Raw genomic sequence first — 27,406 nt, forward strand, 5'->3', positions numbered from 1 at the left:
AGATGAAGGTTAGGAGGGGGATCTACAAATATCTCATGGGATATGGTGGGGAACAGAATTAGACTCCATCAGTTCTACATGAGCCTGAAGAAGGGAGGCTCTGAAGAATCAGAGCTGAACTTCATCTGCACCTGGACTGAACAGCTCAAGAAAAGGATGATCTCTTACTTATCAGTGCATGTACCCAGCACAGTACTGTTCACAGCAGGGATGAAATGTTCAATAAGGAAGCACTTTCACCCAAGGCTCTGAACAGATGAAATGGATGGCCTCAGAAGTGCTTTTTCATGGGCCTTAGTATAAGACAGGATGACTGCTAAGTGAAGGGGCTGAAAAGGGATTTAAATGTCAGGCAGGTAGCTGGATGACATGTTAATGACCCCCATTTGGGAGATGTTATGACTCAAAATCCCAGGTCTCCTAGTTTCTAGTTTGTGCTTTTCTTTTAAAATGCCAAATTTAAAAAGTACAGAAGGAGATTGCCTTCATTTTAAATTAAGGATAGTCAACAACGTCTAAATCTAATTCAGTGTCCCACCCATTGTATTTTTTCTCACACAAGTTCAACCATTATTGCAATCTTGCAAGTATTCTGTTAATTTGGCCTTGGGTGTGTCAGCTAGTAAAGAGGTACACTGATGAAAAGACATTTCTTAAGATTAACTTTCACTCATAATGCATCAATTATTGCAATAATATGTAACCCCCAAATAGTACTATAGCTTCGTTGTGTCCAGTAAAATTAAAAGTAAATTCTTTGTGACTGTTTTAAAAATTAGAATGAAAAGATACTTCCAAAAGTCTGATAATTTCCAAATCAAGGAAGAGAAAGGGGGAACTTTCCAACCAACGAAAAATGTACAAAATTAAGCAATCAGAGAACCCTAGAGTTTAGAGACAAGCTGGGGTCATCTAGTCCAACTCTATAAAGAAATGTACTGTTTCATACTCCCCACAGATGATTAGTCAGCCCTACAAGAACTTTTTCCCTCACTATTTGTCAAGGAAGTTTGTTTCCTGTAGGACAGCTATGCCTTTAAGATTAAAATAAAACCAAAAAAATGCTTGTTTTGAAAAAGGACAAGCTGAGAATAGGTTCATCGTAGTAGAATACAAATTAACAATTGGTTGATACTTCAGATTTCACAAATCATTTCACATTAGAGACTGTATCTGATTCTTTCAAAATACAAAGAGATGGCTGGCTATACACTGTATGCTTTCATAATGACTTGCTGAAGGTTACCCAACTATAAAGTCCTACAATGGAAAATGCAGACATCAGCCCTCTAAAGATCTGAGCACAAGCAGGAGATGCCACCCATTAAAAATAGTAAATAAAGCTCAATGTGCCCTCTTAGCTTTCAATCTATTCCATGGAGATTAATTCACAATGCTATGAGAAAGAAACAGAGCACCTATTTTCCAAAGCACCTCCTTCGTTCTGTTGTAGAAATTTGAAAGGATTTACATTTGTAATTCAAACTGCATCTATATACATTTATAATTTCATTGTTTCCAGTCATCTTATCCTATTTTAATTCTTGTAGTTGCATTTATGCACGTGAAACAAAACGAGATTTCAGTCTGAACTTGACAATAGATTTTAGACAATGAACCTGTTTGTTCTGCTTCTTGAAACTGACCCAAGTATTTATACATGAGGAATCAACAACAAAACATGTTCAAGCAGCTTTCAGTAATGTATTGTGCAAATACTCTTTATATGAATTGGATGTTAGAGCCAATTTCAAATCTAAATATATGCAGGCTCAAAAGCAAATAAAGTTGGGTTTTTCTTTTGGTTTTGTTTTTGAAATGAAGGTAGAACAAAGGCACCTGATATCCCAGTGAAAATAAGGGGATCGATATAAATGGATTCCAAGATGAATGGGATTTGACTCTTGTATTGCACAAGTTTTAAGGCAGCAGGGGCCAATGCTATATAAAAACACCCTAAGGAAATTGTCATTAAAAATTTTGTATGATTCTATAGGAGATCAACCTCAATATAACATAGCCAATATTCTAAATTCTCCCCTAAACTCTCAGGCTGCAATAGAGTTAATGAAATCAGAGGACCCTATTTGTGGACTGTTTACCTGGATTTGCCCCATGCCCTGTCAGGCCTAAAGGGAAAATGGTTACTATTTATTTTTCTCAAACTTTTACCACAGGCAGAGAAGAAGGGCATGGGCTTTGCAGTCTATCAGAATCCACATGCCAACTTTATTGTTTAATAAGTTCTGACTCATATCAATGACCAAACCAGGCCATCTTTGGGTGCTGCCATCTTTTGGCAACTGGGTATGTATCACATACTTGGTGAGGAAGGAAAATTTTTCTAGGTAAGCCATTTGTACACACATAATCCCAGGGTCCTGGTCAGGTAGGAGCAGACTGGGAGAACTGGCTGGCATTGAATCTACAGTGACACATACCCAAATGATAGGCAATCCAAAGCTCCCCAGTTTTCACTGTCACATGACCACCCAGCCTCTCTATCTATTTTGGCATTTTCATGATTCTCTGCTTTTATAGCATTATTATTGGGGTGTGGCCTTGCAGAATTTAGCTCCCTTTGTACCACAGAAGAACTCCACATCTCTCCTGAATCCAGAAACTGCTTTGTCTGGTTATTACTTCTCTGGAGAAGAGTCCCCAGAAAGGATTTAGAAATTTTCTGAAACATGAATAAATTTCACCATAATAAAGTCCTAATGGGAAAAAAAAATTGAAAGAGGTAAGAGAGGGAACAAAACCTAAATTAAAAAGCAGGCCAAGTGCTATATTCCTATTTTAATTCACCAATGACATTCCTATTTTTGTGACTTCATCATCAAGCAATTCCATTTTGGCTGACATTTGGGGACATTTAGAAAAGGAGGACTGATGGGGCTTATTTTAAACCATTATCATCAACAAAAACCTTACTGCTTTTAAAAAAAGTTTTAATTACTACTGTTACAAATCTTGGTGAAATGATAACTTGAACAATTTATAGAAACTACAGAAAACTAACTGATACCAATCCCAACTTGGCGGATTTTATGTTATGATCAAGAGACTAAAAAACTGTACATGTGGATACTGTGATGAGGATATAATGGGGAGACCATATATAATGGTGTGGCCACGTGGTATAAGTGAACGAAATGACAGAGGAAGTTCAGGAAATATCCACTATCTGAGCTGTTATTTTCATTATGCCTAAGGTAGCATTACTCCTACAATGAATCTAAAGGATAAAAACATGCACACATCATCATGACTGTTAAAATACTAACATAAAAATGCTCAGTATTGTCCAGACATGAGAAACAATGTTGGATATTATTTGTAAAAATACACCGCAGTCGGAGAGCCACATTTACCACTGAGGTTATTCAAATACCCCAAGAGATCCACATGGAATCCTACCTTCCTCATTACAGGCCCCAGTGAATAAGCTTGTCCCTTTTTCTGATATATTATTTTTAATATTTATGTATAATTATTTATTAACAATCTTCTCTATATAGTTTTCCAACTCAAGCATCCAGCCCTTTCAGTCTTCAGAATTTTGCTATTAGTGAGCAATAGACATGATAGAGCAATACCATTATTTATATCATGTTACTCTGTGCCAGGCACCGGGAATATCAACATGAATAAAGGTCTTCCAGGACCTCAGTTCAAAAGCTGGAGATGGACATGTAGAAAGAGGTGTAGTCCCAGTTCAGAGGCTGTGTGCTGAGCAGGACGTGGGTTCAATGCCTGCCAGCACCCACACATTCCAGCCTAAAAGGCAGTCTGGTAATTTGAGCCCCAAATATTTTTGCTGTAGATTTTAACCCTTTTGCCAAATGACTTTCTCAGCTGAAAACCATAATGAGTACATGAAGAAAACAGGAAGAGGAAGGAGACCAGGAGGAGGCGTGGACTAGAAGAGCTAGAAGAGAAGAGGAAGAGGTGGTTATTGACACTTAGGAAAGGCAGGGAGGAAAAATCTAGAGAAAGGCCAGGACAGGAGGGGAGGTATTAAAACCAATCAGAAGTCACCCAGGCCCACGCTTGACAGGAATGAAAGGCACAGTCGGTGTTGAAGTTTGGGGACCTGAGGGTGGGAGATGAGAATCAGCCAAGAAGGAACAGGCGATACCAAAGTCTGTCCCAGGAGGAAACCCACAGCAACACTCCTGAACACCTGTCCTGCCTTAAAAAAAGGTCACTTTCCAAAGTTGTTTACAATAACCACCCAGTCCGAGAAGATGGTGGTATAGGCAGAGCAGTTCACATATTGTATGGGACTGATTGGCAGTTAAGTGCAGAATCGGCAAGAAATAATTCTTTGAAAATTTTCTCTTGAGTCACCTCTCTGAAGGCATCCAAGTCCTCCTGATCTCAGGGATAATCTCCAACACAGAGAAACACACTTCTCATCAGAGCTGTGGATCCCAAGGAAGTGATACAGAGCAGTGGTTTTCAAACTTCACTGTGCACTGGAATCAACTAGAGAACTTGTTAAAATGAAGATCAGTTCAATAAACATGGAGTGGGACCAAAGATTCTGCATTTCAAATAAGGTCCTAGTTCCTTCTGCTGGACAACGTTTTGAATGGTAAGTAAATGGAGCACCCTTTCTCTCCTGCTACCACATGGTGAACTGGTGACAAGACAGAGAGGGTCACCAGGTTACATAAATATGATCCAAAAGCAGACAATTGAAAGTGAGGCCAAGAAAAAGCTGGAATTCATTCATAACTAGAATAGAATGAGTGGGAAACTGACACTTATTAAGGATCAGTTTATAAGTATTAAGGCATCTTCACACACATACACTGACTCTCACATACCTGGTTAGGGCAGGTATCACCTGTAGCTCTCATGAGAGTTAAGGAACTAGCCCTGGAGTCGTCAGGTGCGCACATGGCAGAGCCAGGAGTCAAAACAAGGTCTATTTGACTAAAAAGCCTGTGCTTTTTCCTCTAAAACAACTGACTCTGAAAAGCTGAACTTCCAATGCAGCTAAACCTGAAGCAGAAAGTTTAAGAAGCCATGAGAAGCTACAGCCTTAGCTTTCGAAACAGTAAGTGCTACTGGTAATTAAAGGAAGTATAATTAACAGACTGCATCCTAAAATTTTAACATACAGAATAATCTTATATGGGCATATATTAAAGTACAGTAAAGTCCAAAAGCACATACCAATTTGCTTCCCAAAAGAGTCTTATTCTTCAAGGCATAAATGAAAATGAAAATTCCCTAAAGGCCAAGTAAGGTAAACAACATAATAGACCAAAAAATACATATAGGAAGTTTTTAACGTGTCAGTACATCTGAGCTTAATTTCCAAAATGGAATATTGCTCCTTCAGATTTGATTTAGTCCATGGCACATCAAGAAAAACAAATACCATTTAATACTCTAATTCTAACAGATAAAAAGAAAAATACAAGAATGTGGTTTAAAGAGACAATACATCTCGCAATGAGCTCACCAGCATCACCAGCTGGGACCAGTTAACCACATTTACCAAATAAGGCAAGTTTTTTCAATGCTTGAAATCTTTTTACGGTGAGCTCACTTCGCTTCTCACTGGGTGTCTACAGTAACTGTAGAGGTCATCTCTCCAACTCAGTAAATCACCAGGCTCTCAATGCAAACACGGCTGCATGGTCTCTGGAGAGCATTCAGTTTGGTTTCATATTATTACTGACTGTATATACAGAACACAAAGAAGCAAACTACTCTAAAGGCAGAACAGCAAGAAGTTGTATTAAACAAAATCTATTAATAAAGTCAGTGAGAGCTGTTTATTATTGTGAATAAACACAGCAGACTTAACATTATTCCCTCAATATATTTGTGCAGTTGCAAACATACTTTTCGTCATGTACTGAATTATACAAACACATCCACAATTTCAGTAATTTTGGTTAAGAAATGAGTCATCTTACCTGCATAATCCCCAAACAAAATAATTTTTTCCATTATTGATTAACTGCTGTTGGATCGTGCAGAAACGGTGCACATGGACAAAGAAAGTTATATCTATGATGAGATTTACATTGTTACTTAAAATAACATTTTTGGGAGGAGGATTGTCTACCATCCTTAGCAGTTCAGGTTGTGATTTGAAGGGGCCTTCTCTTAAATATTTAAATACAGTCTACTTAAAAGTTAAGAAGGACTCTATCTTCCAAATTGTTTGTGTGCAAAACCACAGCCCTAAACCGAGAATATACATTTGGCTGATTTAAAGGTAAAAGAATTCCATGAAGACAGACATGCTTGAAATAAAAAACCTTGGTATTTTTGTTATGAATATGACTTTCAGCCACTAACCTGTTCAAGATCACTCCAACTTTATCTTATAAATTCTATGGTTTTCCAACACAGGAAGCCAACTCATCAAAGTCATGCTGTTAAGTCTGTGACACCACAATAGGTCTGCAATTGCCTGAGGACCTAAAAGATTGTGGAGCTGAAAAGTGATAGTTGTTTCAGGCCTTTGACCAGGCATCGCAAAGTTTTTTCTTCAAAGGACCAAACACTAAATAATTTATGTTTTGTGGGTCACATGGTCTCTGACGACTACCAACTGGCTCTGCTGCTGTCTGGTGAGAGCCGCCAGAGAGGACACACATCAGTGGCCACCCTGGCTTCTAATAAAGCTTTATTTATGGGCACTGACATCTGAACTTCACATCACAAAATATTACTCTTTTAATTCTTTTAAGCTACTTAAAAATGTAAAACTATTCATATTCATAGTTCAAGGGCCACACAAAAAAAAAACTGGCAGTGCACCAACTGGACCTACAGGTTGCCAGTCCCGGCCTTAAAACAGAAACTAGCATTTTCAGCTCAGGAAAGGAAACAAGGGACACCCTCACACTCACGGCGGAAAACTCATCCTGAGAAGAGGGCGGAGTCACCAGGGGCCTTGCACGGCAGTTCTCGCTGTCAGCTGGGGCTGCTGTGAGGAACTGGCGGGAGGGCCACACCGGACGGCGGGCTCGCTCCTGCGCCGTCCTGCCTTCGGGAGTCGGCACAGTGGGGAGGGTGGCCTCCCCTGCCCAAAGGAAGCACAGAAGGACATTCCAGAAAGGAGAGCTGTGGTGGACTGAGAACTACAGTGACTTCAAAACAAAAGCACTGCAATGGCAGGAGCTGCTGAACCAACGCGGAGAATGAGAGGCGCACCTATGGACACCGGAGAGCTAACAAAGAGGCTCATCTTGAACTCCACGGCAGGCTGAGGTCGTCCGCTCCGGCCCTGCGGCTCGTGCGGCTTTGTAGGTTCCAAGCCCTGTGCGGCTGCAGGTGCCCTGCCATAACTGGGTCCCCTGATGGTAGAACAAAATTTATCTGAACATTGCAATGCAAATGTGAATTCTTTGCTGGTAGCTAGTCTCTCCGACTCCAGCTTTGCCCAATGCTCATAAAGCATCTTAGATCTTAGATACAGATTCAAGACTCGACTGCCCACGTGAGTATAGTATCTGCCACGTGAGTATAGTGTTGGGTTAGGAGCATGTGTCTCGGAGGTAAGCTACCTGGGTACAATCTCTGCTTCGTTCTCTACTAGCTGCCTACTGCTAGGCAAATTACACTACTCTCTCTGTGGCCCAGTTTATTCACTAGTAAGAATATGGTGAATATAACAGCCTCTACCCCATAGAGTTGTAAGTTGTGTAGAATACTGTCTGACATATATGATCAATCTATTATATCCTGATCATCATCATGACAATTATTTACCAAAAAAGCTCCTTGGCACAACAAAAACCTCTCTTGTTATTTTGTCCCAGAGGAATATTTCCTCCCTCATTTCTCACTAATTTGCTTCCTCTCCATTTACATACATATGCTAAGCTATGGCCCAATATTTATTCATATTATGGGTTATTACAGACTGGTGGGTAATACATTTAGTTTCATAGGTTATATTAGCATTTGTTTGATTAAAATAGATTAGAGTAGGATACAACTGAAAATGTAGCAACAGAAGTGTGTTAGCACCTACACTGACTGAATCATACATTTCTTAATGCAGTTTGTGTGTTTTCTAAAAAGGCTAAAAGCAACAGCTCTAATCACATGGGGATATACCGAGCTTCAAAAACACATCACTGTTTTTTTACCCCACCATGACTCTTCTCTTTTGGCTAAGAGGCCATTTTCCTTTGCACTGACCAGAAAATTTCTGGCAATCTCTAAATTGTACCTGCTGAATGCCAAAATTTCACAGAAGTCTCTGCCAGACTCCCCTGTTGAAACATAATGAATTGTTCCTTCTATTGTACTTATACAATACTATGGACATATTTCAGATATATCACTAATCCCAATCCATTATAATTATCTGCTTCTATGGGGCTTCTGCTGTTACATTGTGAGCTCCATCTAGGCAAACATCATATTTTACTTTTGCATCCCAAAGACTTAGCACCATGACTGGTACAAAGCAGATGAATGCTATCCAGTGAACGTGTTTCATGATGTAATTACCATGATGGCATGCTAATTAAAGTTCTAATGACTGAGCTGGAAAAGGAAGATGAGGTAGTGGAGGAGAACCTGTCAATATGAAATGACAAAATAAAGATGCAAAAAGATCTCACTACTTTGGAATAAAGAAACGGAAACAGAGTAAAAGTCTCACCATCAAATCCAAAAAGTCTACTAGGTAAGTATAATTCTATAGGTCAGTACTGGTACTTTTTTTTTTTTCTTATTGTTGTAGTAATCAGACATTCTTTGGGAATTCAGATTCAGTTTTCACTGCTAAATTTTAACAAGAACACTGAAAAATTGAAGCTGTTTGTCTCAACTTATAAAATTCTTGTTTTCTGTAATGCCATATTAAGAAAAATTAAACATAACAGGGATGTTTAGCACATGCAGACACTTCCTGATAAAAATGACCCTGCAACTCTGATTTTAGGTGAAGACATTTTCTATTGGACTAGCTATGAAAATTCCTGTATTTCAAACATAACAGAAGATTTTAATTAATTTTGTAAGGGAAATAGTCCAGGACTCTTCATGATTTTCAAATCTACAGAAGTATCCTATATTTTTAGCTCACCATTTTACGGTCTTAAGAGGGTTTCCAATTACTTCAATATGAAGTATTACATTATATAAAACATCAGTACTATGAAGTTTTAATTCCAATTTGATACACATAAAATATAGGTGAGGGCAATAGGAACAGCCGAATAAGACACTATTAAAATTCAAATGCTGGCATAATTCATTTACAACACCAAAGAATAGATAATAAGATGTAAAAGTTAGTATTCCATAAAAATGATTTGGCAATCCTTTCTATTATTACTTCTTTCCTAGATCACCTCCCTTATTAAACTGATAATTTAGTGTTTCCTCAACAAACAAGCAACTATTACAGTGTAAAGTTGAACAAAGGACAGCTTAAATGACAGAGGGTGTTCATTTTATGAGTTCCATGGTTAATATCAAATGATGCATACTACAACCCACCTATTCCTGGTGCTTGAAATGTATTCCTTTTGTGTTTGAACTAACTTTGAATGCTAAAACATAAAGATAAACATGTTTCCCATTTTATGGTACTCTTGTTTGAGTTTTCCAAAGAAATCAATATGACATTTCCTAAGTATTTCAGAATATTTCTAACCATTTAAATTTGAAAAAAAAAAAAAAGCAGTGACTGAGAACCAAGACGATACAAGTAAAAATAACAAAGTGCAGCACTGCTCAGTGTCGAGTGCATATTGTGAAATGTGTACAGAAGCTTAAACTCTCATGGAGTTGTCCCTGTTCAAAGCCAGAGACCTAGAAAATCTTCATTAGTTAACTGGAGTTCCTCTCTTCATCAGGTTAACTTTAAGTAAATGGATTTACTACCAAGAAGACTTCATTACAAGGGAACAGGCTTGATTCTCACTCAAGAATGAAAATTACCTTGTAGTATAGCAAGGTTCACTCCCAAGATCTCTCAAGTATTAATTTCAACAATGACATTACTGAGGCTCCACTGCATTTCATCAATCACTCCTTATGTGTGGCACTTGTACACCCCATTAAAAATTTAACAAGTTGCATATGTGACCTAAAAATTAGCATAAGCATCTTTTGTAAAAGTGCAATTTGTGGGGAAGCTTTAAATGTTTCCTAAGTATAGGTCTTTGAGCAACAGCGTAAGAATATTTACAAAGGAAAATAGTGATTATCTTTACTACAATTTATTTTAATCAAATTATAACATAAGAGCTTCTCCTCTCTGAGCACATAACTTAATAAAGTTATAAAAATCTACTATATGTATGTAAAGATACATACACACTTAATGTATAATGCTGTAAAAATATAAATTGACTTGAATTATTCAACAGAATGGCTTTGGGTTATTCCCCTATCCAGAATTATAACCCTGGGAGGCTCTGAATGCTTTACCAAAGGGGCAGCAACCACTGAAATGTGTATAGAAACAGGACACCTCAGCAATTTTTAAAACGCATAGAGACAGTGAACAGCACCAGCACCACCTGTCAAGTACAGCGGCTACTACTGACTCACTGTCTAGAAGAGATGTGATCCCGTCTGTTTTTCTATTGGTGGCAGAGGGTCAGTTAGAGCTGACACACACCCCACAAGGATGTGGTAATGATGGTGAGAACCCTGAAAATACAAAAAAAGATTTACATCCCCATGATGGAGGCAGGCATGGAATAATGCCAGAACTACTGAATGAGGTCCGAGAAGTGTGGGACCTGAGTCCTGGCCAGAGCACACGGGCACCTCGGGGTTGCTGGTAAGGCCATGTGATCTTTCTGGGTCTCAGCTTAGCAGCTGAAGAACAGTGATATTTCACATTTTGTAAGACTGTTGTAAGTAATAGTGTGCCAAAAAAATTGTAGAGTATTAGTAATTTTAAGTAATGTCCATCTAAGGCCCTCTTGCTTGGTAGGTACCCCTGTGAACTACATCCTGTCAACAATTAGCAATCAACACAGATTTATCTCTTGCCATGAAACAAAATAAGAAAATCTAAACTACATGAACAATGACATTACTTTTACTATAAAATTTTGGCTAATACTGACAGGAAGACTATAATAGCAATAAATATTAATTATAAGAGAAGTAACAGCATAGTAGTATGTGGAAGAAATTATGCTAAACAATTTATATGAAATGTCAAATAATGCTATCTTATCAGTTCTATGAAGATGGATATATTAATATCTCCATTTTTCAGATTAGAAAACTAAGGCTTAAAACAAGGTAATGAACTTGCCCAAGTCTACATTTCCTTTAAGTATAAAGTTCCTGGTTTTAACCTCAAGTTTGAACAACTCGACTAAACTAGCTGTTCAATCGTTGTAAGACGTATCTTGCTCTCCAAATCAGCTAACCAGCCAAATTGCCTTAAGAAGAAAGGAATTAGTTAATATTTCCTGAGCAAACATGTGGTGGTGTTACTAAAAAGCTCTATAGGTTTTTATCTTGTATCTGTTTAAAATCTGCCTCTCCTTCTTACTAGTTACGTGACCTCAGCCCATTTGCTTTAAGTTCTCTGTACCTCAGTTTCATCTATAAAATGAGTTTAACAGTTTTGTTATCTAATACGCTGGATGTGAGGATTAAGTGAGTTTACATGTAAAATGCTTAGTGTAGTACTTGGTTGACTATTACAAAGGGTAACTATTATTATTGTTAAAAAAAGATGAGCAAATAACAAAACTCAGTAACTTTCCAACGGAAGTACAATAAAGGGAATTAAAAGTAGTTTCAAAATAACAATCAAATGCTTATAATTTTCCCAGAGAATTCAGCCCCAGAGAACATCTGTCCAGGAGACAGAGACTCAGCCCAGTAGCCATTAGCAGCACAAGAAAAAACAATTCTAACGACTCTCGGCAGGACTTGCTGACACCTGGAGAAGCAAGGTGGCCTACCAAGTCCACACCATAAACCATGCTCTTGTGAAGTGTTTTCATCATGAGTCCAACCTATTATCCATTGAATCAGTTGAATAACTCAGTAAAAACTTTATAATTTTGATTAAATAAAGCATCTATAATCCTCCTAGATTCTCTGAATCATTTGTATGCTTGAAACAACAAATTAGACTGTAGTCATTTTTCACATGAAGGTAATCTAAGGATGTCACATGGATTGTGCCAATTCTCCAGAGATTTTTTTTTTAGATACTAAATGCTAAAATAATTACATGTGCAAGGCATGTTTAAAAATAAACGATCAGAGCCAGAATCAAGCTCTACCTCTGACAGGACAAAGGGACAAGAATTAGTGGGTTCTGCTACCGTGGTCAACATGAAATCAACATAAGGAAAATAAAGCTTTATTTTGAAATGACTAATATTATATTGTTTATTTTTCTATTAAAACCATAAAAGAATGTTCATGTAATTTCTACTAAGGTCTAATTAAAAATGAAAACCAGTCTTGAAAAATATTTTCCATAGAAATAGCCTGTCTTTTATGAGCAATATTTCTCAAGTTTCCTATCTCTGATGAAGTAAGTCCATGTTAAGTGCCTACTGTATGCTGAGGGATTTTAAAAATCAAGGGAAATAATGGGTCTTGATTAAAAGTGGGCTAGTTTGGGCATATCTGACACTCTTTTATAATTAAGATATTTCACACTAAATCATTTGTTTGCTAAAACATAGAGAATAAAATATTTTACAAATGAATATTCTAAAGAAAGCATGGGAGAGTCAAAAGACAGCTGCTCTGAGGAAATGATTTCTAGTCCTCACTGGGCCACTGATGAGCTGCTCAGTCTGTTACATGTGGAAAAGGAGCCCCTGGCCTCCTGAAAGAAGTTTCAGCTCTTAAAATATGCCACAATCTGGTACACAAACACATATTTCTCCATTATGTATTTGTCTTTGATTGGGAACTCAGATACGGAGATCCACCTCTATTTAGGGGTTAATCACTTTATGTAGGAACAAGTATGGAAAGGGCAGAAATGACTTAAAACTGATTCTCTCTGGGGACAAGATTTCCAATGCAATCAATAAGATACAGCTGTCAATTTACACAAAAACTGAAAACAAGTTATAATTCATTCTCCTCTACAATACTGCTCTAGACAGATTCATATATTGGAAATTCAAGTTGGAATTACATGTTCAGAATACCTACTTTCCACTCATTTCTAAAATTTAAATCAGCAGTACATCAGGACCCAAGTTAAAAAAACACTCAATTTTATCTTCTGACACATGTAATGTGTCAGGTGGGCAATATAGGCATGCAATTCCACTCTGCATATACCATCATACTAAGAGCCTTTAAATAAACACATTCTTAACACCTGTTAAAAGATAATTTTAGCTATTCAACAGCAGGAACCATCTCCTCTACCCTTCAGTTCAACAACTCCATTGTTAATCTTTTCTAATGCCTCTCACATTTTTCCCACAACTGTGAACCTTTTTCCCACAACTACAACTCACTCAGAGCCTCACTTATCCCACCAAAGTATAGGGTATCTCAAAGCTCTTTAGAACACACTACAAAGGAAATGTTTGTGGTCCATGGATTTCATCCACTTCACTTAAATAGGACCGTCTGGTTGTGAGGAAAGGACCACTTTGACTCAGCGATTTCCACTCAGTCCGGACAGAGGAGGGCGCTGGCAGCAATGGAAGATTCTGCAGTTGATCGACACCCCTGCCTTCTGGCTGGCTCATCAGCCTGGACACACTTGTGGGAAACCTCCACTGTCAAGACGGAAAAGCAGAAGAGTGCCATTTGTATAACTGACTTTACTGACCAAGTAAGAAACAACCTAAAGCAGGGAATAACACAATAGGAAAAATAAACACCAAGTGTTTTTATTCCCACCAAGCTGTTTCCACAACACCAAAAGAAAAGTTGACCTTTGCTTACATTTAAGAGAATGCCTCTTTTTCACTCACTTCACTGAATAAGGAGCACTTCACAGTTTACAAACAATTTAGTACTGAGAGCATTGGGCAGATAAAATACACAGAAGTACAATAACTGGAAGGCCAAGTGCAATAATCCTTATGTTCAAGATTTCACTTCATTCATTTAACTGCCAGTTTAACCTCCCAATGAGTCAGCAAAGGCTTGGTATATATTGTGGGTGCCCTCAGTTGATCTGTCCAGCAATGGAGATGTTTAAAAATCAAACAAATTGGGTGAAATTGCTCATGCTATACTGCAACTGTAGGTAACTTAAACCTTCAAATAAGGGTAATGCAAACACAAGTGAAATATACTTTACATGGGTAAGGACACTTGGAATGTCCTTCAAGAAATTTTCTTTTGAAAATTTCAAGAGAAAATTTTTCACAAACCTCTTTATTTTTATAAGCATGTCACCGATGCAGTGAAATATTGTCAACTGAGACTCTGACGTAAAATGGCTTGATCTCAGATCTGCAGTCTGATTTGCCCTCTCTGTGACCTGGCGCAGGTCACCTCATGTTTCCCTCACTGTAAAGCAGGTGTAACACCCAGACTCACCTCACAGGCTGCTTATGAGGAATTAATTAGGTCCCAGATGTCACAGCTCAGTGAAAATTCCCACAATATAGATGCCAGCAAACATTAGCTATTTTTATTCTTGAAAAGACTTCCTTGTTCTGTGATACCACATTCTTGTTACTTCCTTCCTTCTGCAGCCCCTTCCTTCTCGCCTCGTAACTTGTCTTATTTTGCTTTCCCCAAACATCACATGTTGAGAGTTCTCAGACTATATAGGACTTAAATCCTCTTTTCATGCTGTTATTTACCAAGGGGGATCTAACTGACCCTCCATGATTTTAATGACCCCCCAGAGGACTGACTATCATTCCCATAGGTATATTTCTAATTCAATACACAATACATACCTGCTATAACTCACCTGTGCACTGGGATGTCTCAGAGGAACCTTGAATTATATAATTATGTCTAAAAGCTAAACTCACCACCTTTGTCACCCAAACGTAAATGGTGCCCACCTCAGTAAGTGGCTCCAAAACCCACCCAATTAGGGACCCAGAACCCTGGGACTCACGCCTGAAACACTCCATTCCTCACCTCCCAGAGCGTGACCCATTTCCTACCCTTTCCATTTTACCTCTGGAATACATGGCCTTTGTTTCCACAGTCACCATCACCTTCTGAATCTAAAGCCACTATCCTTTAGCCCCGAACTGCTCTTCCCACAAGCAGCCTTGCTTCCTCTCATTTGTACATAACATGCAACTAGAGAGATTTTTTTCCCCATGGATATAGGGTGTCTTTCCATTTATTTAGATCTTTAATTTTTTTCAACAGCATGTTGCAGTTCTCAATGTACAGATCTTTTTTTTTTTTTGAGAGGGCATCTCTCATATTTATTGATCAAATGGTTGTTAACAACAATAAAATTCTGTATAGGGGACTCAATGCTCAATGTACAACCATTAATCCACCCCAAGCCTAATTAGAGAGATATTTTTAAATGCACACAAAACTCCTCTACCTACAACTTTTATTTGGCTCATCAGTGCCCTTAGAATAAGGAATAAAATACCATCAGCAATTAATAAAGCTGCACACATGTCCTCCACCCCATGGTCCTCCATATTCCAAACACATTTTCCCTCTAAAATGCCAATTTCCTCCCTCTTTCAAGGCCTTATTCATAGCCATTGTTTCCTCTTTGAGAATGTGTGGAAGGTTCTTCTCCTCCTTCCCCTGTATCCCCAATTTCTAGTTCTTTCTTTCTCATCATTTAGTTCTCTGCTTAACCAATACTTCCACCAGGCAGTGTTTCCTGCTTCTCCGGACAAGGTCATTTCCATTAATTATACTCTCACAAAGCACCCTACACTTCTGCATCCTAATCTTCAGTACATTTGCAGTTACTTTGGTGTCTGTTTTCCACAAAAGATAATTAAGGGACACAAGTGCAGGGAGCATGTCTGTCTTGCTTACAGTTGTATCCCTTGACATTATCAAACACTCTGCTGGCCACAAGTGGGCCTGTCATGTTACTGAAAAATGTTTGCTGAATTAACACAGTAATGGTCTGGGATATAGTGCTTGACTTGATAATTGCTTATAATTGGTGGGAAAATCCATATAAAACTAATTCAAGGCAGACTGTGACAGATTTTTACAGGAAACTAGCATAAGGACTACTTGAAATCAATTCTGGAAGGAGAACAGGTATATGAGGAAAGGCTTGTGTAAGGAAGGCTTCATTCTGGTGCTGGTGTATGAAATAAGCCATGGAGAGCTAGCAAGACTTCAAGTGACAGGAAAGAAATATTCCTGGGAGAGAGAAAAGTCTGGGCAAAGCTGTGGACAGAGTTAGGGTATAAACAGAGACTGTCTGATGAGGAAGGAAAGATTTCATCATTAGAGAATGAAATCCAATATGGCAAAATGGGCTAACAGATGGATGGGGGTGTGGGGACCGACAGGTAGGCTATTTCAATATATTGCATAGAAGGGAAGGAAGAGAAATAATTATGCAGGAGGATGGATACCACTACTGAATGAGGAAGGGGTTTATCACTGATCAAATGGAAAACCAAAACAGAAGGAGGATGTGGGAAGTTAAGGGAGATAATGAGCTGTTTTGGAAACCCTAATTTTTATGCCCTTACATGATACTGAGCAGGCAGTTAAAATGAGCATCTAAGAAAGAGAATGCAAGTAAATTTCAGAAGGTATTAAGCTCAAGAAAATTTTACTTGGTTCATATTCAGTTAAACATTAATGCAAAGGTTTGACAAATGTGTCAAACATTTTTCCACATATATTTATTAATGATGAAAAACTACGAAGAAAAAAGTTGTTTTATATTTACCGCCTGAGTTTTCAATATACTATGCGTCTAATTTTTCTTAGTTGTTAAGAATAAAGTTCCTCATAATTTTACCGTAACATCACCCCCTTTAAGATAGCTAATTTCCTACAATTGTTGAATGGAAGAAACTCACAACATTTTTCTCTATTTAGTAGAATTATCTTCTTTGTATAAAAGAATTCTAGTTTTTGTAATAGGTCCTGTGCAAAAGTTAAAACTGATGTACAGAATTTTTTAAAAGGTCATTCTAATTTCAAAAATGTTAACATCTGAAATTATGTCATTAACTATCAGGAGAATTTCTGGAAAATAAAATGCAACACTTACTTTTGCTGCACCTATTTGTTCTTTGCGAAATTTCTCAAGTGGCGCAATTAATACATCATTAGCGTTTTGAATCTGAAATTAAAAATGCAAATACATTAAACTATAATTTCACACAAACAAAACTGATAAAAGATGGCATTTTTATTCAGCGTATTTAACAAACAGCTTTTGTTTTCTTGTTGACTTCTTCTACAAATGAAATAAAAATACCTTGAATACTATAAGGTCTTTTTCTACATTATAATTAAGTAGTTTTCACAAATTATTTCTCTTGATCCTAACAATAATGTAAATAATGTGAAAACAAGTATATGTAAGATCTTAGCTTAAATATTTTAATTTCATATTCTAAGATTTAACTAAGAAATAGCAAGTCAGATACCAAATTTACAAATGCTTTTAATTATACTGGTTTAATATAGCCAGTTAAAGCATCATCTAAAAATTGAACCATATAAAGCTCTTCCATTTTGCCACTAGAATGTTGTAATTCTACAGCTGCAAAATAAGACTCATTTTTTTTTCCTATTTCATTAGATTCCTCACACTTGGGATTTGCCTGAATGTTCTCATATTTCCAGCCCTACTAAAAAGGCATCTGATTTCACTTCAATGAACAGTATTTTAGGGCGAAACTGCAAACTGGGCTTTACTTGAACTTTAAACAGATAAATCTTTTAATATTGATCTGTAAGAATACCGTGAAGGGGGGGTTAAGTATGGGGGGCCCAGGACTGGATGCAAGGAGACAGACATTTCTAAGATAAAGATTTTCTTCCAGCATAATGTTAATTAAAAAAAGAAGAAAAAGAAAAAACCCTTAGAAAGCATTAAAATTAAATATAAGATTTGAAATGTTCTCACCACAAAAAGAAATAATGTGACAGGATGAAAGTGTTAACTAATGCATTGGTGATAATCATTTTGCACTACATAAATATGTCAAATTTACATGCTGTATACTTTAAACTCACACAATGTTATATGTCAATTACATATCTGAGGGGGAAAATGTAGGCCTGGTTAAAAAAATGTATTATTTATTCTATCATTTTGATAATAAAAATTATGTAATCAGCGTATGTTAAGAGGAAGAAAACCTATTTTTAAAATATATTACTATTTTAAAATAGGTTAAAGGGTATATTATTTTTACAATTTTTCTGTAAGTCTGAAATTATATCAAAATTTTAAAATTTCAATAGAAAGGTTTTACTTTGATTTTCATTTAATTCTCACTGAATTGGTTATTCTCTAGTCAAGGTTTATTTCTTAAATTTAATAATCTAATATACATAAAAATAAAAACTAAAGTGTTAATGCCTTCCATGACTCTGTTGTTCTTCAACTTGTAGAAAAATGAGATGACAGATCCTGAAAAAAGGGCCTAAAATCCTGTGCTGTGAAAACACAACAGAGTAGATCAATACTCAAAATCCTATGAGGGCCTACTGTAGACACCACTGACATCCATCACCTAATTCCCATTTGTGAGCTCAGACAGGCATCCCTCCAGATACACTGTGCAGGCGTCCCTGCTTGAGAGAGATGATTGCAAACAGCAGGAAAGTAGTTCTCTTTGAGTTCTTACTCTCTAAATTCTCTCTGTCCTCTCAAAACCCCAAATACATAGAAACATGGACAGGCAAATGCACACACATATACCTATCCAGATATTACAGAGGAAATAAATAGCTGATTCTGCCTTTGAAGTTAAGTTTGCATGGGGGAAAACATTGTCTTGAACACTTCAGTGTACTTTGGGAAAATACCAACAATAAATGCTAACATTTACTGGATGTTTACTTATTGCTGGAAACAAGTATAATCTAATGTATTCAGAGTTCATTGTTAGTTAATGAACTTAAAGAGGGACGCATTTCCAAAGTGGTGAAAGCTGCCACCCCAGTGAGGCCGGGTAAGATGACACGCAGTGCAGCACCTCAGTACAGGTACTGAACATCAAGGGGACTTGGATTTAAATCGGGTTCTGCTGCTAATGAGCTGCTATTTAACCATTCTGAGCATCAGCTGCATCATCTACCCAACAACTTGGTTCTAAGGACTAAGATAATGAATGTAACACAGTTCAGTGCCTTTCACACACTAAGTGCTCAAAATTTATCAATTTTAATATATCCAAATAAACAGATAATGAATCTCATTCTGTATTTACTGACTTAATACACTTCTACATCGGAATCTACTGTATTATTTTGCTTCTGGTTGAAGTGTATCTGTGTGTACATTGTGAGGAGGTATTGTCCCATGAAAGTCCTAAGAGATAGGATGGCCGGGTTTCTCCCACATCCAATCACTAGGTGTCTGTATGTGTGTCAAGCACATTGCTGCTATCTGTAAATTTAAAGGATATGCTAAACCTTCCAGAAAGCCAATGTCTTCTTGAGAAGAGGGGGAAAATGTGTTCATTCAATAAGATTTGATGCTCATAAAGCACTGCAAAAATTTCTGGAAAATTTGAGAGCCTAAACTGATTACATTGGGATTCTGACAACAGTAAAGCTCCATAAGAACTAAATAAGTATTTGGATAGTGGGTGTGAACTGGATGCACCAAAGAGAATAAAGATTCTAGGAGCACGGACAGCCATGAATAAAGGCAAGGGGATAGAGCTAAGCATGGCATGTGAGACAGGAGAGTGCAGTGTAGAAAAAGGAATCATTTATTAAGTACTCATTAAGAGTCTATCATGATTGTGAGCACATTCACCAAGTTACAGGCCACAGTTAATTTTTTTTAAATGGGAAGAGAAGAATGAATGTGGTGTATGTTGAACGGTTCTGGCACATAGCAGGCTCTGCAGAAGTGGTATGTTACCGTTAACTAGTAAGAACATTATCTAACTGGAGAAAAGAGGGCACATTATTAATTATTAGTGGGACACTCAGTTGTATAAGGAAAAGATACCCATAATCTAGGCAAAGCAGCCTGAACAGGGAATCATTGCTGGCTTCTAAACACAGCGTTAACATTGTGAAAACTTGTTGTAGGATGCCAGCAATATGCAGGCTATTTTGCTAATGGTGAGATGAAGATAAGATATGTGCCAGCTGAATGAGAGAGAAACACAGTTTGACGTGGTAGTGGACTAGCTCAGGCACCTGTAGTGGTGACAGACGGGCAGCAGCGCATTACAGAGGCAGTTTTTTGGGGGAAATGCAACAGGACCCAGAGAGAGAAGAATTAAACGTGCAGGTAAGATTTCTGCCTCAGGCACTGAGACTTTGGCATCCCATTAAGAATGAAGGTGAATGAGGTAGGGGGCAGGTTTGGTGGAGAAGGAATAAAGACAGGGTATCTCACTTTGGACCTATAGCCCTGAATGCCAAGGGAAGACTCCAAGGAACAGTTTGGCAAACTGCCCCACCTCAGAGCGGCAGAACGAATCCGCCAAAAGGAGTGTTTATTATTGGAATGGGAGGGATAAGGAAAGGGAGTGGACAGGTGAGTCCATCCACTAAGACACCGGCACCCACATTCATCTCCAATAGGTTAAATTTCTGCCAAAACTCTCATGTGGCTGTTATGTAAGTGTGACCTAGGAATAAAACAAACTCTGAGGATGTAACAAATCAAATATGACAGTTAACAACCACCTCATGGGGCAAGTATTATTTCCTGTCTCTATTTCTTCCACATTTCATTTTTTTCTTTATTTCTGTACATGCTCAATTTTTTCCTCTGTCTTCCCCTTACTCTCATTATATTAATGTGAAACTCAAGGAATTAAAAAAAAAGTTCTAAAGGTACTACACAGAAAAATATCAGGGAGAGGAAAACATCCAGTAGAGGATATGTGGAGTGTTTACTATGTGACAGTGCATGCTAAGCTCTTCACAGTATCAAGATTAAAGCCAATTTTATATGAGTAATGAAGTTCAAAATCTAAAAATCATCTGGAATGTATTTAAGAATGTGAGTGTTAACAATAGAATATTATTCAGCCATACGAAGAAAACCAATCCTACCATTTGCAACAACATGGATGGAGCTAGAGGGTATTATGCTCAGTGAAATAAGCCAGGCGGAGAGAGACAAGTACCAAATGATTTCACTCATATGTGGAGTGTAAGAACAAAGAAAAACTGAAGGAACAAATCAGCAGCAGACTCATAGAACCCAAGAATGGACTAACAGTTACCAAAGGGAAAGGGACTGAGGAGGATGGGAGGGAAGGGAGGGAGAAAGGGAATAAGAGGCATTATGATTAGCACACATGATGTAGTGGGGGGGCATGGGGAAAGCAGTATAGCACAAAGTAGACAAGTAGTGATTCTATAGCATCTCACTATGCTGATGGACAGCGACTGTAATGGGGTATATGGTGGGGACTTGATAATGGGGGGAATCTAGTAACCACAATGTTGCTCATGTAATTGTATATTAATGATACCAAAATTAAAAAAAAAAAAAAGAATGTGAGTGTTAAAGTTAGACCCAGTTCCATTTGACTCTCAGCAGCAAAACTGCTAAGACTCAACAGCTTCATCCCTGGACTTCTAAGACGTTTTTAAATTAACAGAGGGAGGAGGGGGGGGGGTGAGAGAGAGAGAGAGAGAGAGAGAGAGAGAGAGAGAGAGAGAGAGAGAGAGAGAGAGAGAGAGAGAGAGCGCGAGCGAGCATATATTTGGCATTTGGCAGGCTTTCAATAAATGCCTGCTTCTTCACAGAATTGACATTTACTATCTGTTCAGAACTGTCTCAACACTCTTAAATTTCCCAAGATGACTTAAAATGCAGTTATTCAAAGGTAGAAATTGGAATCCAAATGAACTGAACAGAACAGTACTCACCCAAATACCCACCTACAGGAGTAGATAACCAGGAACCTAAATTCTTCCATAAACCATTCTAACATACGTATGGTTTCATATGTGACATATGATGCTTCTTTGGAGGGCAGTCAGTGGGCTGCTGTTCACAATATGTGAATATGAATTCAAGTGATCAAAATGGAAATGCCAGCACTCAAGGGCACACAGCGGATTTACAACCCAAGTTGGCTGCTTTTGACCCTCATCTTTGTACATCCCCCAAGAATGCATGCCTTTCATCCCCACACACTGGTACATCACGTGGATGAAATTCTTTAATTCTGAAGTAATCCAAGTGTGAAGTAAAGAAGGTGTTTAAATTTTGGTAGTTTAAAACAGTTACTGTTGCTACTGCATAATAAAGGAAAGTGACGCACAAGATGGTAGAAAAGTGTAATTAAAAATGTGCATCAGGTGTCACTCTGATGACTTAACTTTCACAAGGTTCTCTTCTTTCTCCCGATTTACGCAAAAGCCTTGGTGAAACTTCCAGAAGGTAAGTGGCCCAAGGGGTTGGGGGTAGTAATGGGATCAAGTCAAAGAGTTCAGGAGATTCAAGATCCCATAATATTTGTGGAATGTGTTACTTTGCACGACCTTACTAAGAGGGCTTAGGAAAAATACAAAAGCTACTTTAATACTCTCCTGGATATCAATAATAAAATTCTTGAAACGACCTTATTTCAGTAATTAAAACACAATCTATTAAGTATTTTCTAATTCTCAACCGCTCATAATTCTAAATCTTGGGTTTAAATATCTTGATTTCATAAATAATGGTCCATTTTAAAATCCAAAAATAATTACTACCTATTTCAGCTGTTTTCCATAGCAGAGAAGAAAATCTATTAATGGATAATACAACACTGCATTTACTGGGTAGACACATTTTAACTATGGATGAGTTACATTCAGCCAGGCAATTAAGTTTCCTGTTGCTTTTCTTGTGCTATTTCAAGCCATTCTAATAAACAGCCACAAGGGAGTGCTCATAAATCACTCAAAAGTAATGGCTAGAAATGTTTTTATGTGGTTAGACCAATAATTCTCTAAGTATGTTTGGGATTTTTTTTCTCCAAGTATATATGAATTATACTTTTCTATAGCTCATGGATTTTCAAATGCTATCCTACAAAAATTTTCAATGCTTGCTCTTTTCACTGTTGAGAACCTTACCACAACTTGTTTGTCCAACAAAGTGACTAGCAATGGAACAGAAGATATCTGAAAGGTACTATCCTGACACTTTACTTTCTCTCCTCTTTCCAGGATTTGGTTAAAATCCAGTCTTATTGGTGCCAGTCACAGCTCATTACTATTCGATGATTATAGTGCCCCATTATCCTGCAGTTTACTTGATAACACCAAGATAGAAGATTTTAATTTTCTGTCTCAAACTTTCAAAGCACCGGAGGACTCAGTTTTAAAGAGACATTTTAATGATATTCTGCAGTACTACCTAAAGCAACTGGGAAGGCTACAATACACCACATTATTTATAGAAATAAAACATGGGTGATATAGCTCATTGCAAAATAATTTCCTGTTAAGCTGCCTAAAGAGCTAATCCACCCAAAATGGCAAAATCACAAAGACATGTCATAATGAGTGGATTGAACTCAATCAATGCAGAAGACATCTATAAACAGTCTCTGAGGTAAGAATGGATTATTTTCCCACTGATATTTGCAACTGGGAAAATCAGATCAGAGTTCTAACTTGGGATTCCATGCAAATATTTCTCCTTTGCGTGGTTCCAGCCCCTGTGTCCTGTTAATCCCTCCCAAGCAGCTCCCAGGATGAAGCTCTGGCAAGGGGTCTAGGGCTAGTTTGAGGCTCACTCCCAGATACTAGCCAAGTTAACTCTCCACAGCTCTGCAAGGGACAGTCCTTCTGGAGGTCAGTAAACCCACAGCTCCTCTAAACTAGGACTCAAAAGCCAAAACTCACATAAGATGTGGAGGATGGACCAATGAACAAGACCTGCATACATCAAGTAAAAGGAAGTCAAAGACTTTATTTGCATCCTTTAACCTGAGCAAATTACTCTGAAAAACCATGTCCCCATCTAAAAAAACATTGCTATGTATGGTTATCTGGGTACCACAGTAATCCATTTAATTGCTACTTGTATGCCACTTGCTACTTAGATATTCAGTGTTTTGATTCTACTTATTAAGTCAGTATTCCATTATGAAGCCAACTCACTGGACCTCATATGTTTAGATCTAACTCTCACTTAAATTTATTGTCACTTGCATCTTTTCTTGGCTTTACCAGTACTATTAACTCTTCTTATAGGAATGTGCATAAAAAAGAAATTTAAGTTTTTGGAGAATGGTGCTATATGACTCCCTTTTTATTCCAGGAGGTAAGCAGAAATGGTACACCCTTCCAGAAAAGTGCACTACTCTGTATTTAATTCTTGATTTATACCTGACAACTGTGCAATCATGTCCACTTATTGAAACTCTCCAAGTCTCAGTTTCCCTTTCTGTATAATGAAGATAATAGGACTTTATCTCATGCCTGTTTAGAAAGAATAAATTTTACATTTTGTGTGTAATGGTAAGATAATATAAAGTTGTGCTTGCTTCCTATGAAATTTATCCTTTTGAGGAGGCCAACTATAATGCATCATTTTTTTTTAAATGACATAGCAAGTTGCTACTAGCACGCTGCCTAATAAATTTTACCAGCATTTGCTGGGCAGAAAGCTTCCTAAATGGAACAGAGTGGTTACTAGGGCAAATGGCAAGCCACCCTCTCTGCCTCTAGAGCTTATGACTGTCCCAAATATAATTCAGATTAAAGTTTGATGTTTTTTAATAAAACCATCTATACTCAAGATGACAAAGTACAAATGCATTCATTCAAGAAAAAACTGACCATTTTCATAGAATCTAGCTGAGAGAGTGGAAGAGAAGGGTAAATCACAAAATTTCATACCATTGACTGTGATCTAATAATGACATAACTCTAGGTTGTACCAAATGAAATTCTCAGAATATTGAGTTATTTGAAAGGTAAGTTATTTTTCTTAGTTTTGTTGTTCTTAAACTATTTTTGCTTTAGTCCTTCTTATCCAGCAGGGACATTAAATTCTCTTTTCATAGCATTCAAGAATCGTGGAATGCATTTTCCAACACCAGATATAACCGTGACAGACTGCCTCCTCGCAAACTTGTGCCTACTGATTACCATCCTGATTACTACTTGTTCATTTATACTAAAAAAATAGGCAGCAAAAAAGGTCAAACTGCTTTTCAACTATAAATAACAAGATATGTGAAAGATCAATTTAGAAATGGCATTTTAAAAGCAACTTAAAATAATTACTGCAAACATCCTGGGCATACATTCATTGTAATAAATCCTTTTCTTTCGATTTTGACCAAAAACTATGCATTTAGGAGAGCACTTTTATAGAACATGTATGGTTCCGTTACTTCAAAGTGCACACAAGGAAGATGTTGAAGTTAAGTCAACACATGAGAACATAGTTTTTGAATGATATAAGAAATACTGCAGCTTCACTTGTTTCAACAGGTTAAATAATCAAATCACTCCTGCATTTGACTAGGTAAAAAACATTCTGCAAAGATACTGAGGTCATGTCAACTAGCCCTCTACCTTTGGAAAAATCTCAGGAAACCCCAGGGTCTGCTGGACCTGGGAACCTCTGGTGGCATTGCTGTTAGATTCCAGTGATGTGTTCACGTTTGTTAGCACTATAGGAAAAGGTCAAAGATTTTCCTGAACACACTGTCCCACTCTATGTTGATGTCCTCATGCTACTGAAATATGCCTTCCTCCCCTTTCCCTACCTCAAAGATCAGCAACACCGTATACCCTGAACTGAGCCAACCACGGCATCAAGACTTTCCCCGTGGCTTAGAGGGGTCAAAGTGGCTTTATGTGTGAGGGCAGCGGGAGGGAGCTTCAACACTGTGATAATTTATGTAGTGCAATGTTTATCTTCTCCCACCTTTTTAATCTTATTTCATCTTGCTAATAATCCTCTACCCTTCTAAGTATTCATTACTAAATATCTTTGGAGAGAGAAATTAAAATCACTCATCTGTTTTAAATTCTTAATTTGCAAATTTAAGCTAATTCCTCATAGTCTTCATGAGTTTATAAAATAAATGAAAATTAAATTCCCAGAGTCACAGTTATTTCACAGCAATTACATGTTAGTAGCTGAATGTTAATGTACTTAATTGTAATTGCCCAGTATTTACATCATGACAGATTGTTAAAACTTTTTGAAAGATTTAAGATATCTCAATGTATAAGCAATTTCTTAAACCACTTACTGCAGTTGTGCAATAATGGGGTGGGGATGGAGAGGAAGAGGAAGAGAGGAAGGAATTACTCAGGATAGATACAAATAAACAGAGCAGAGACTGACCTAACCGATACAGGGAGTGACTGAGAAAGATTACAAAGATAGGTTGGGGGCCAGTGGTGTGCGGAAGCTGCTCGGCTTGGGGTGGCTCCCTGAACCACTGTGCACTTCCCTTCCCAACCTCCATTCAGGGACCCTGAATGAAATTCAAAGTTGAAATCACCTCAGGTGGGAGTATTTACACCATGGAAATCAGGGACAAGGAAACACACACCCACACCTACACCGCTCCCACTACCCCCTGCACACACATCCCAACCTGAACGCTGGCTGTTAACTTTTTTGCAGCACTTCACCAATTACAGAACTTAACAAGTATTTGGAATATACCAGTATTAAGCTATTTCACTGCTTAGAACTAAACAAGTCTGTGGAAGACGCCAATATTAAGCTACAAACAATGGTAAAGAGTGCCAACTATACAAGAATCCTTTTTACCTAGTCATTAAATCATCTCTCTTTAACATGTGCCTGTGGGCTTACAACACCTCCAATTTAGTATGTCTGTCCCAATATCCAAAGAATTTGTACTTCTTTACACTTAAATTTCCTTTTACACAAAGGAAGGCTTTGATGTCTGGGCTTGTACAGCATCACCTTGAACAAACTTTTGTTAACAGCACTGATGACAAATAGTTTTAGCTTCACAAATCTGTCTTAACACAAGTCTTTCTTAATGACAGCAGGTTTCTGTGATGCTGGTTGAGGAGGATTCTGAATCTGGACACTGAAGATCATGAAATGTTGGCTACAAACACCTTTTGCTAAAATGAGTGACAGTATCCACGCCACATGTTATTTATATATATATCTTTCCAGCCCTGTAAAGGTAGAGATTATGTCCTGTTGATTTTTTTAACAGTCACTGCCTAGCAGAGTGTGCCTTGCCACAGTGGAACCTCAACATACCATGGCCAGATTAAACAAAGTTATTTCTGACAGCCACAGTTGGTGCCTGCAGTGAGATACTATAGCAAATACTCTTCCTGACAATATTACTGAGGATGG

At 37.6% G+C, this 27,406-nt stretch overlaps 1 protein-coding gene across 3 annotated transcripts in view; it reads right to left on the minus strand.

Moving 5' to 3' along the window:
- The window catches only part of ARHGAP42 (Rho GTPase activating protein 42), a 259,498-nt gene that overhangs the window by 89,800 nt on the left and 142,292 nt on the right, over positions 1 to 27,406 (minus strand). For 2 of the 3 annotated variants that reach the window (XM_037025624.2, XM_073239417.1), the window contains one exon: positions 17,153 to 17,224. The exons of the other annotated variant lie outside the window; for it this stretch is intronic. In XM_037025624.2, coding sequence (XP_036881519.1) covers positions 17,153 to 17,224 — 72 coding nt within the window. The remainder of the gene's footprint in view (positions 1 to 17,152; positions 17,225 to 27,406) is intronic. 3 annotated transcript variants of the gene reach the window in all.

Source organism: Manis javanica, chromosome 6 (genome assembly GCF_040802235.1).
Source record: "Manis javanica isolate MJ-LG chromosome 6, MJ_LKY, whole genome shotgun sequence".
NCBI lineage: Eukaryota > Metazoa > Chordata > Mammalia > Pholidota > Manidae > Manis > Manis javanica.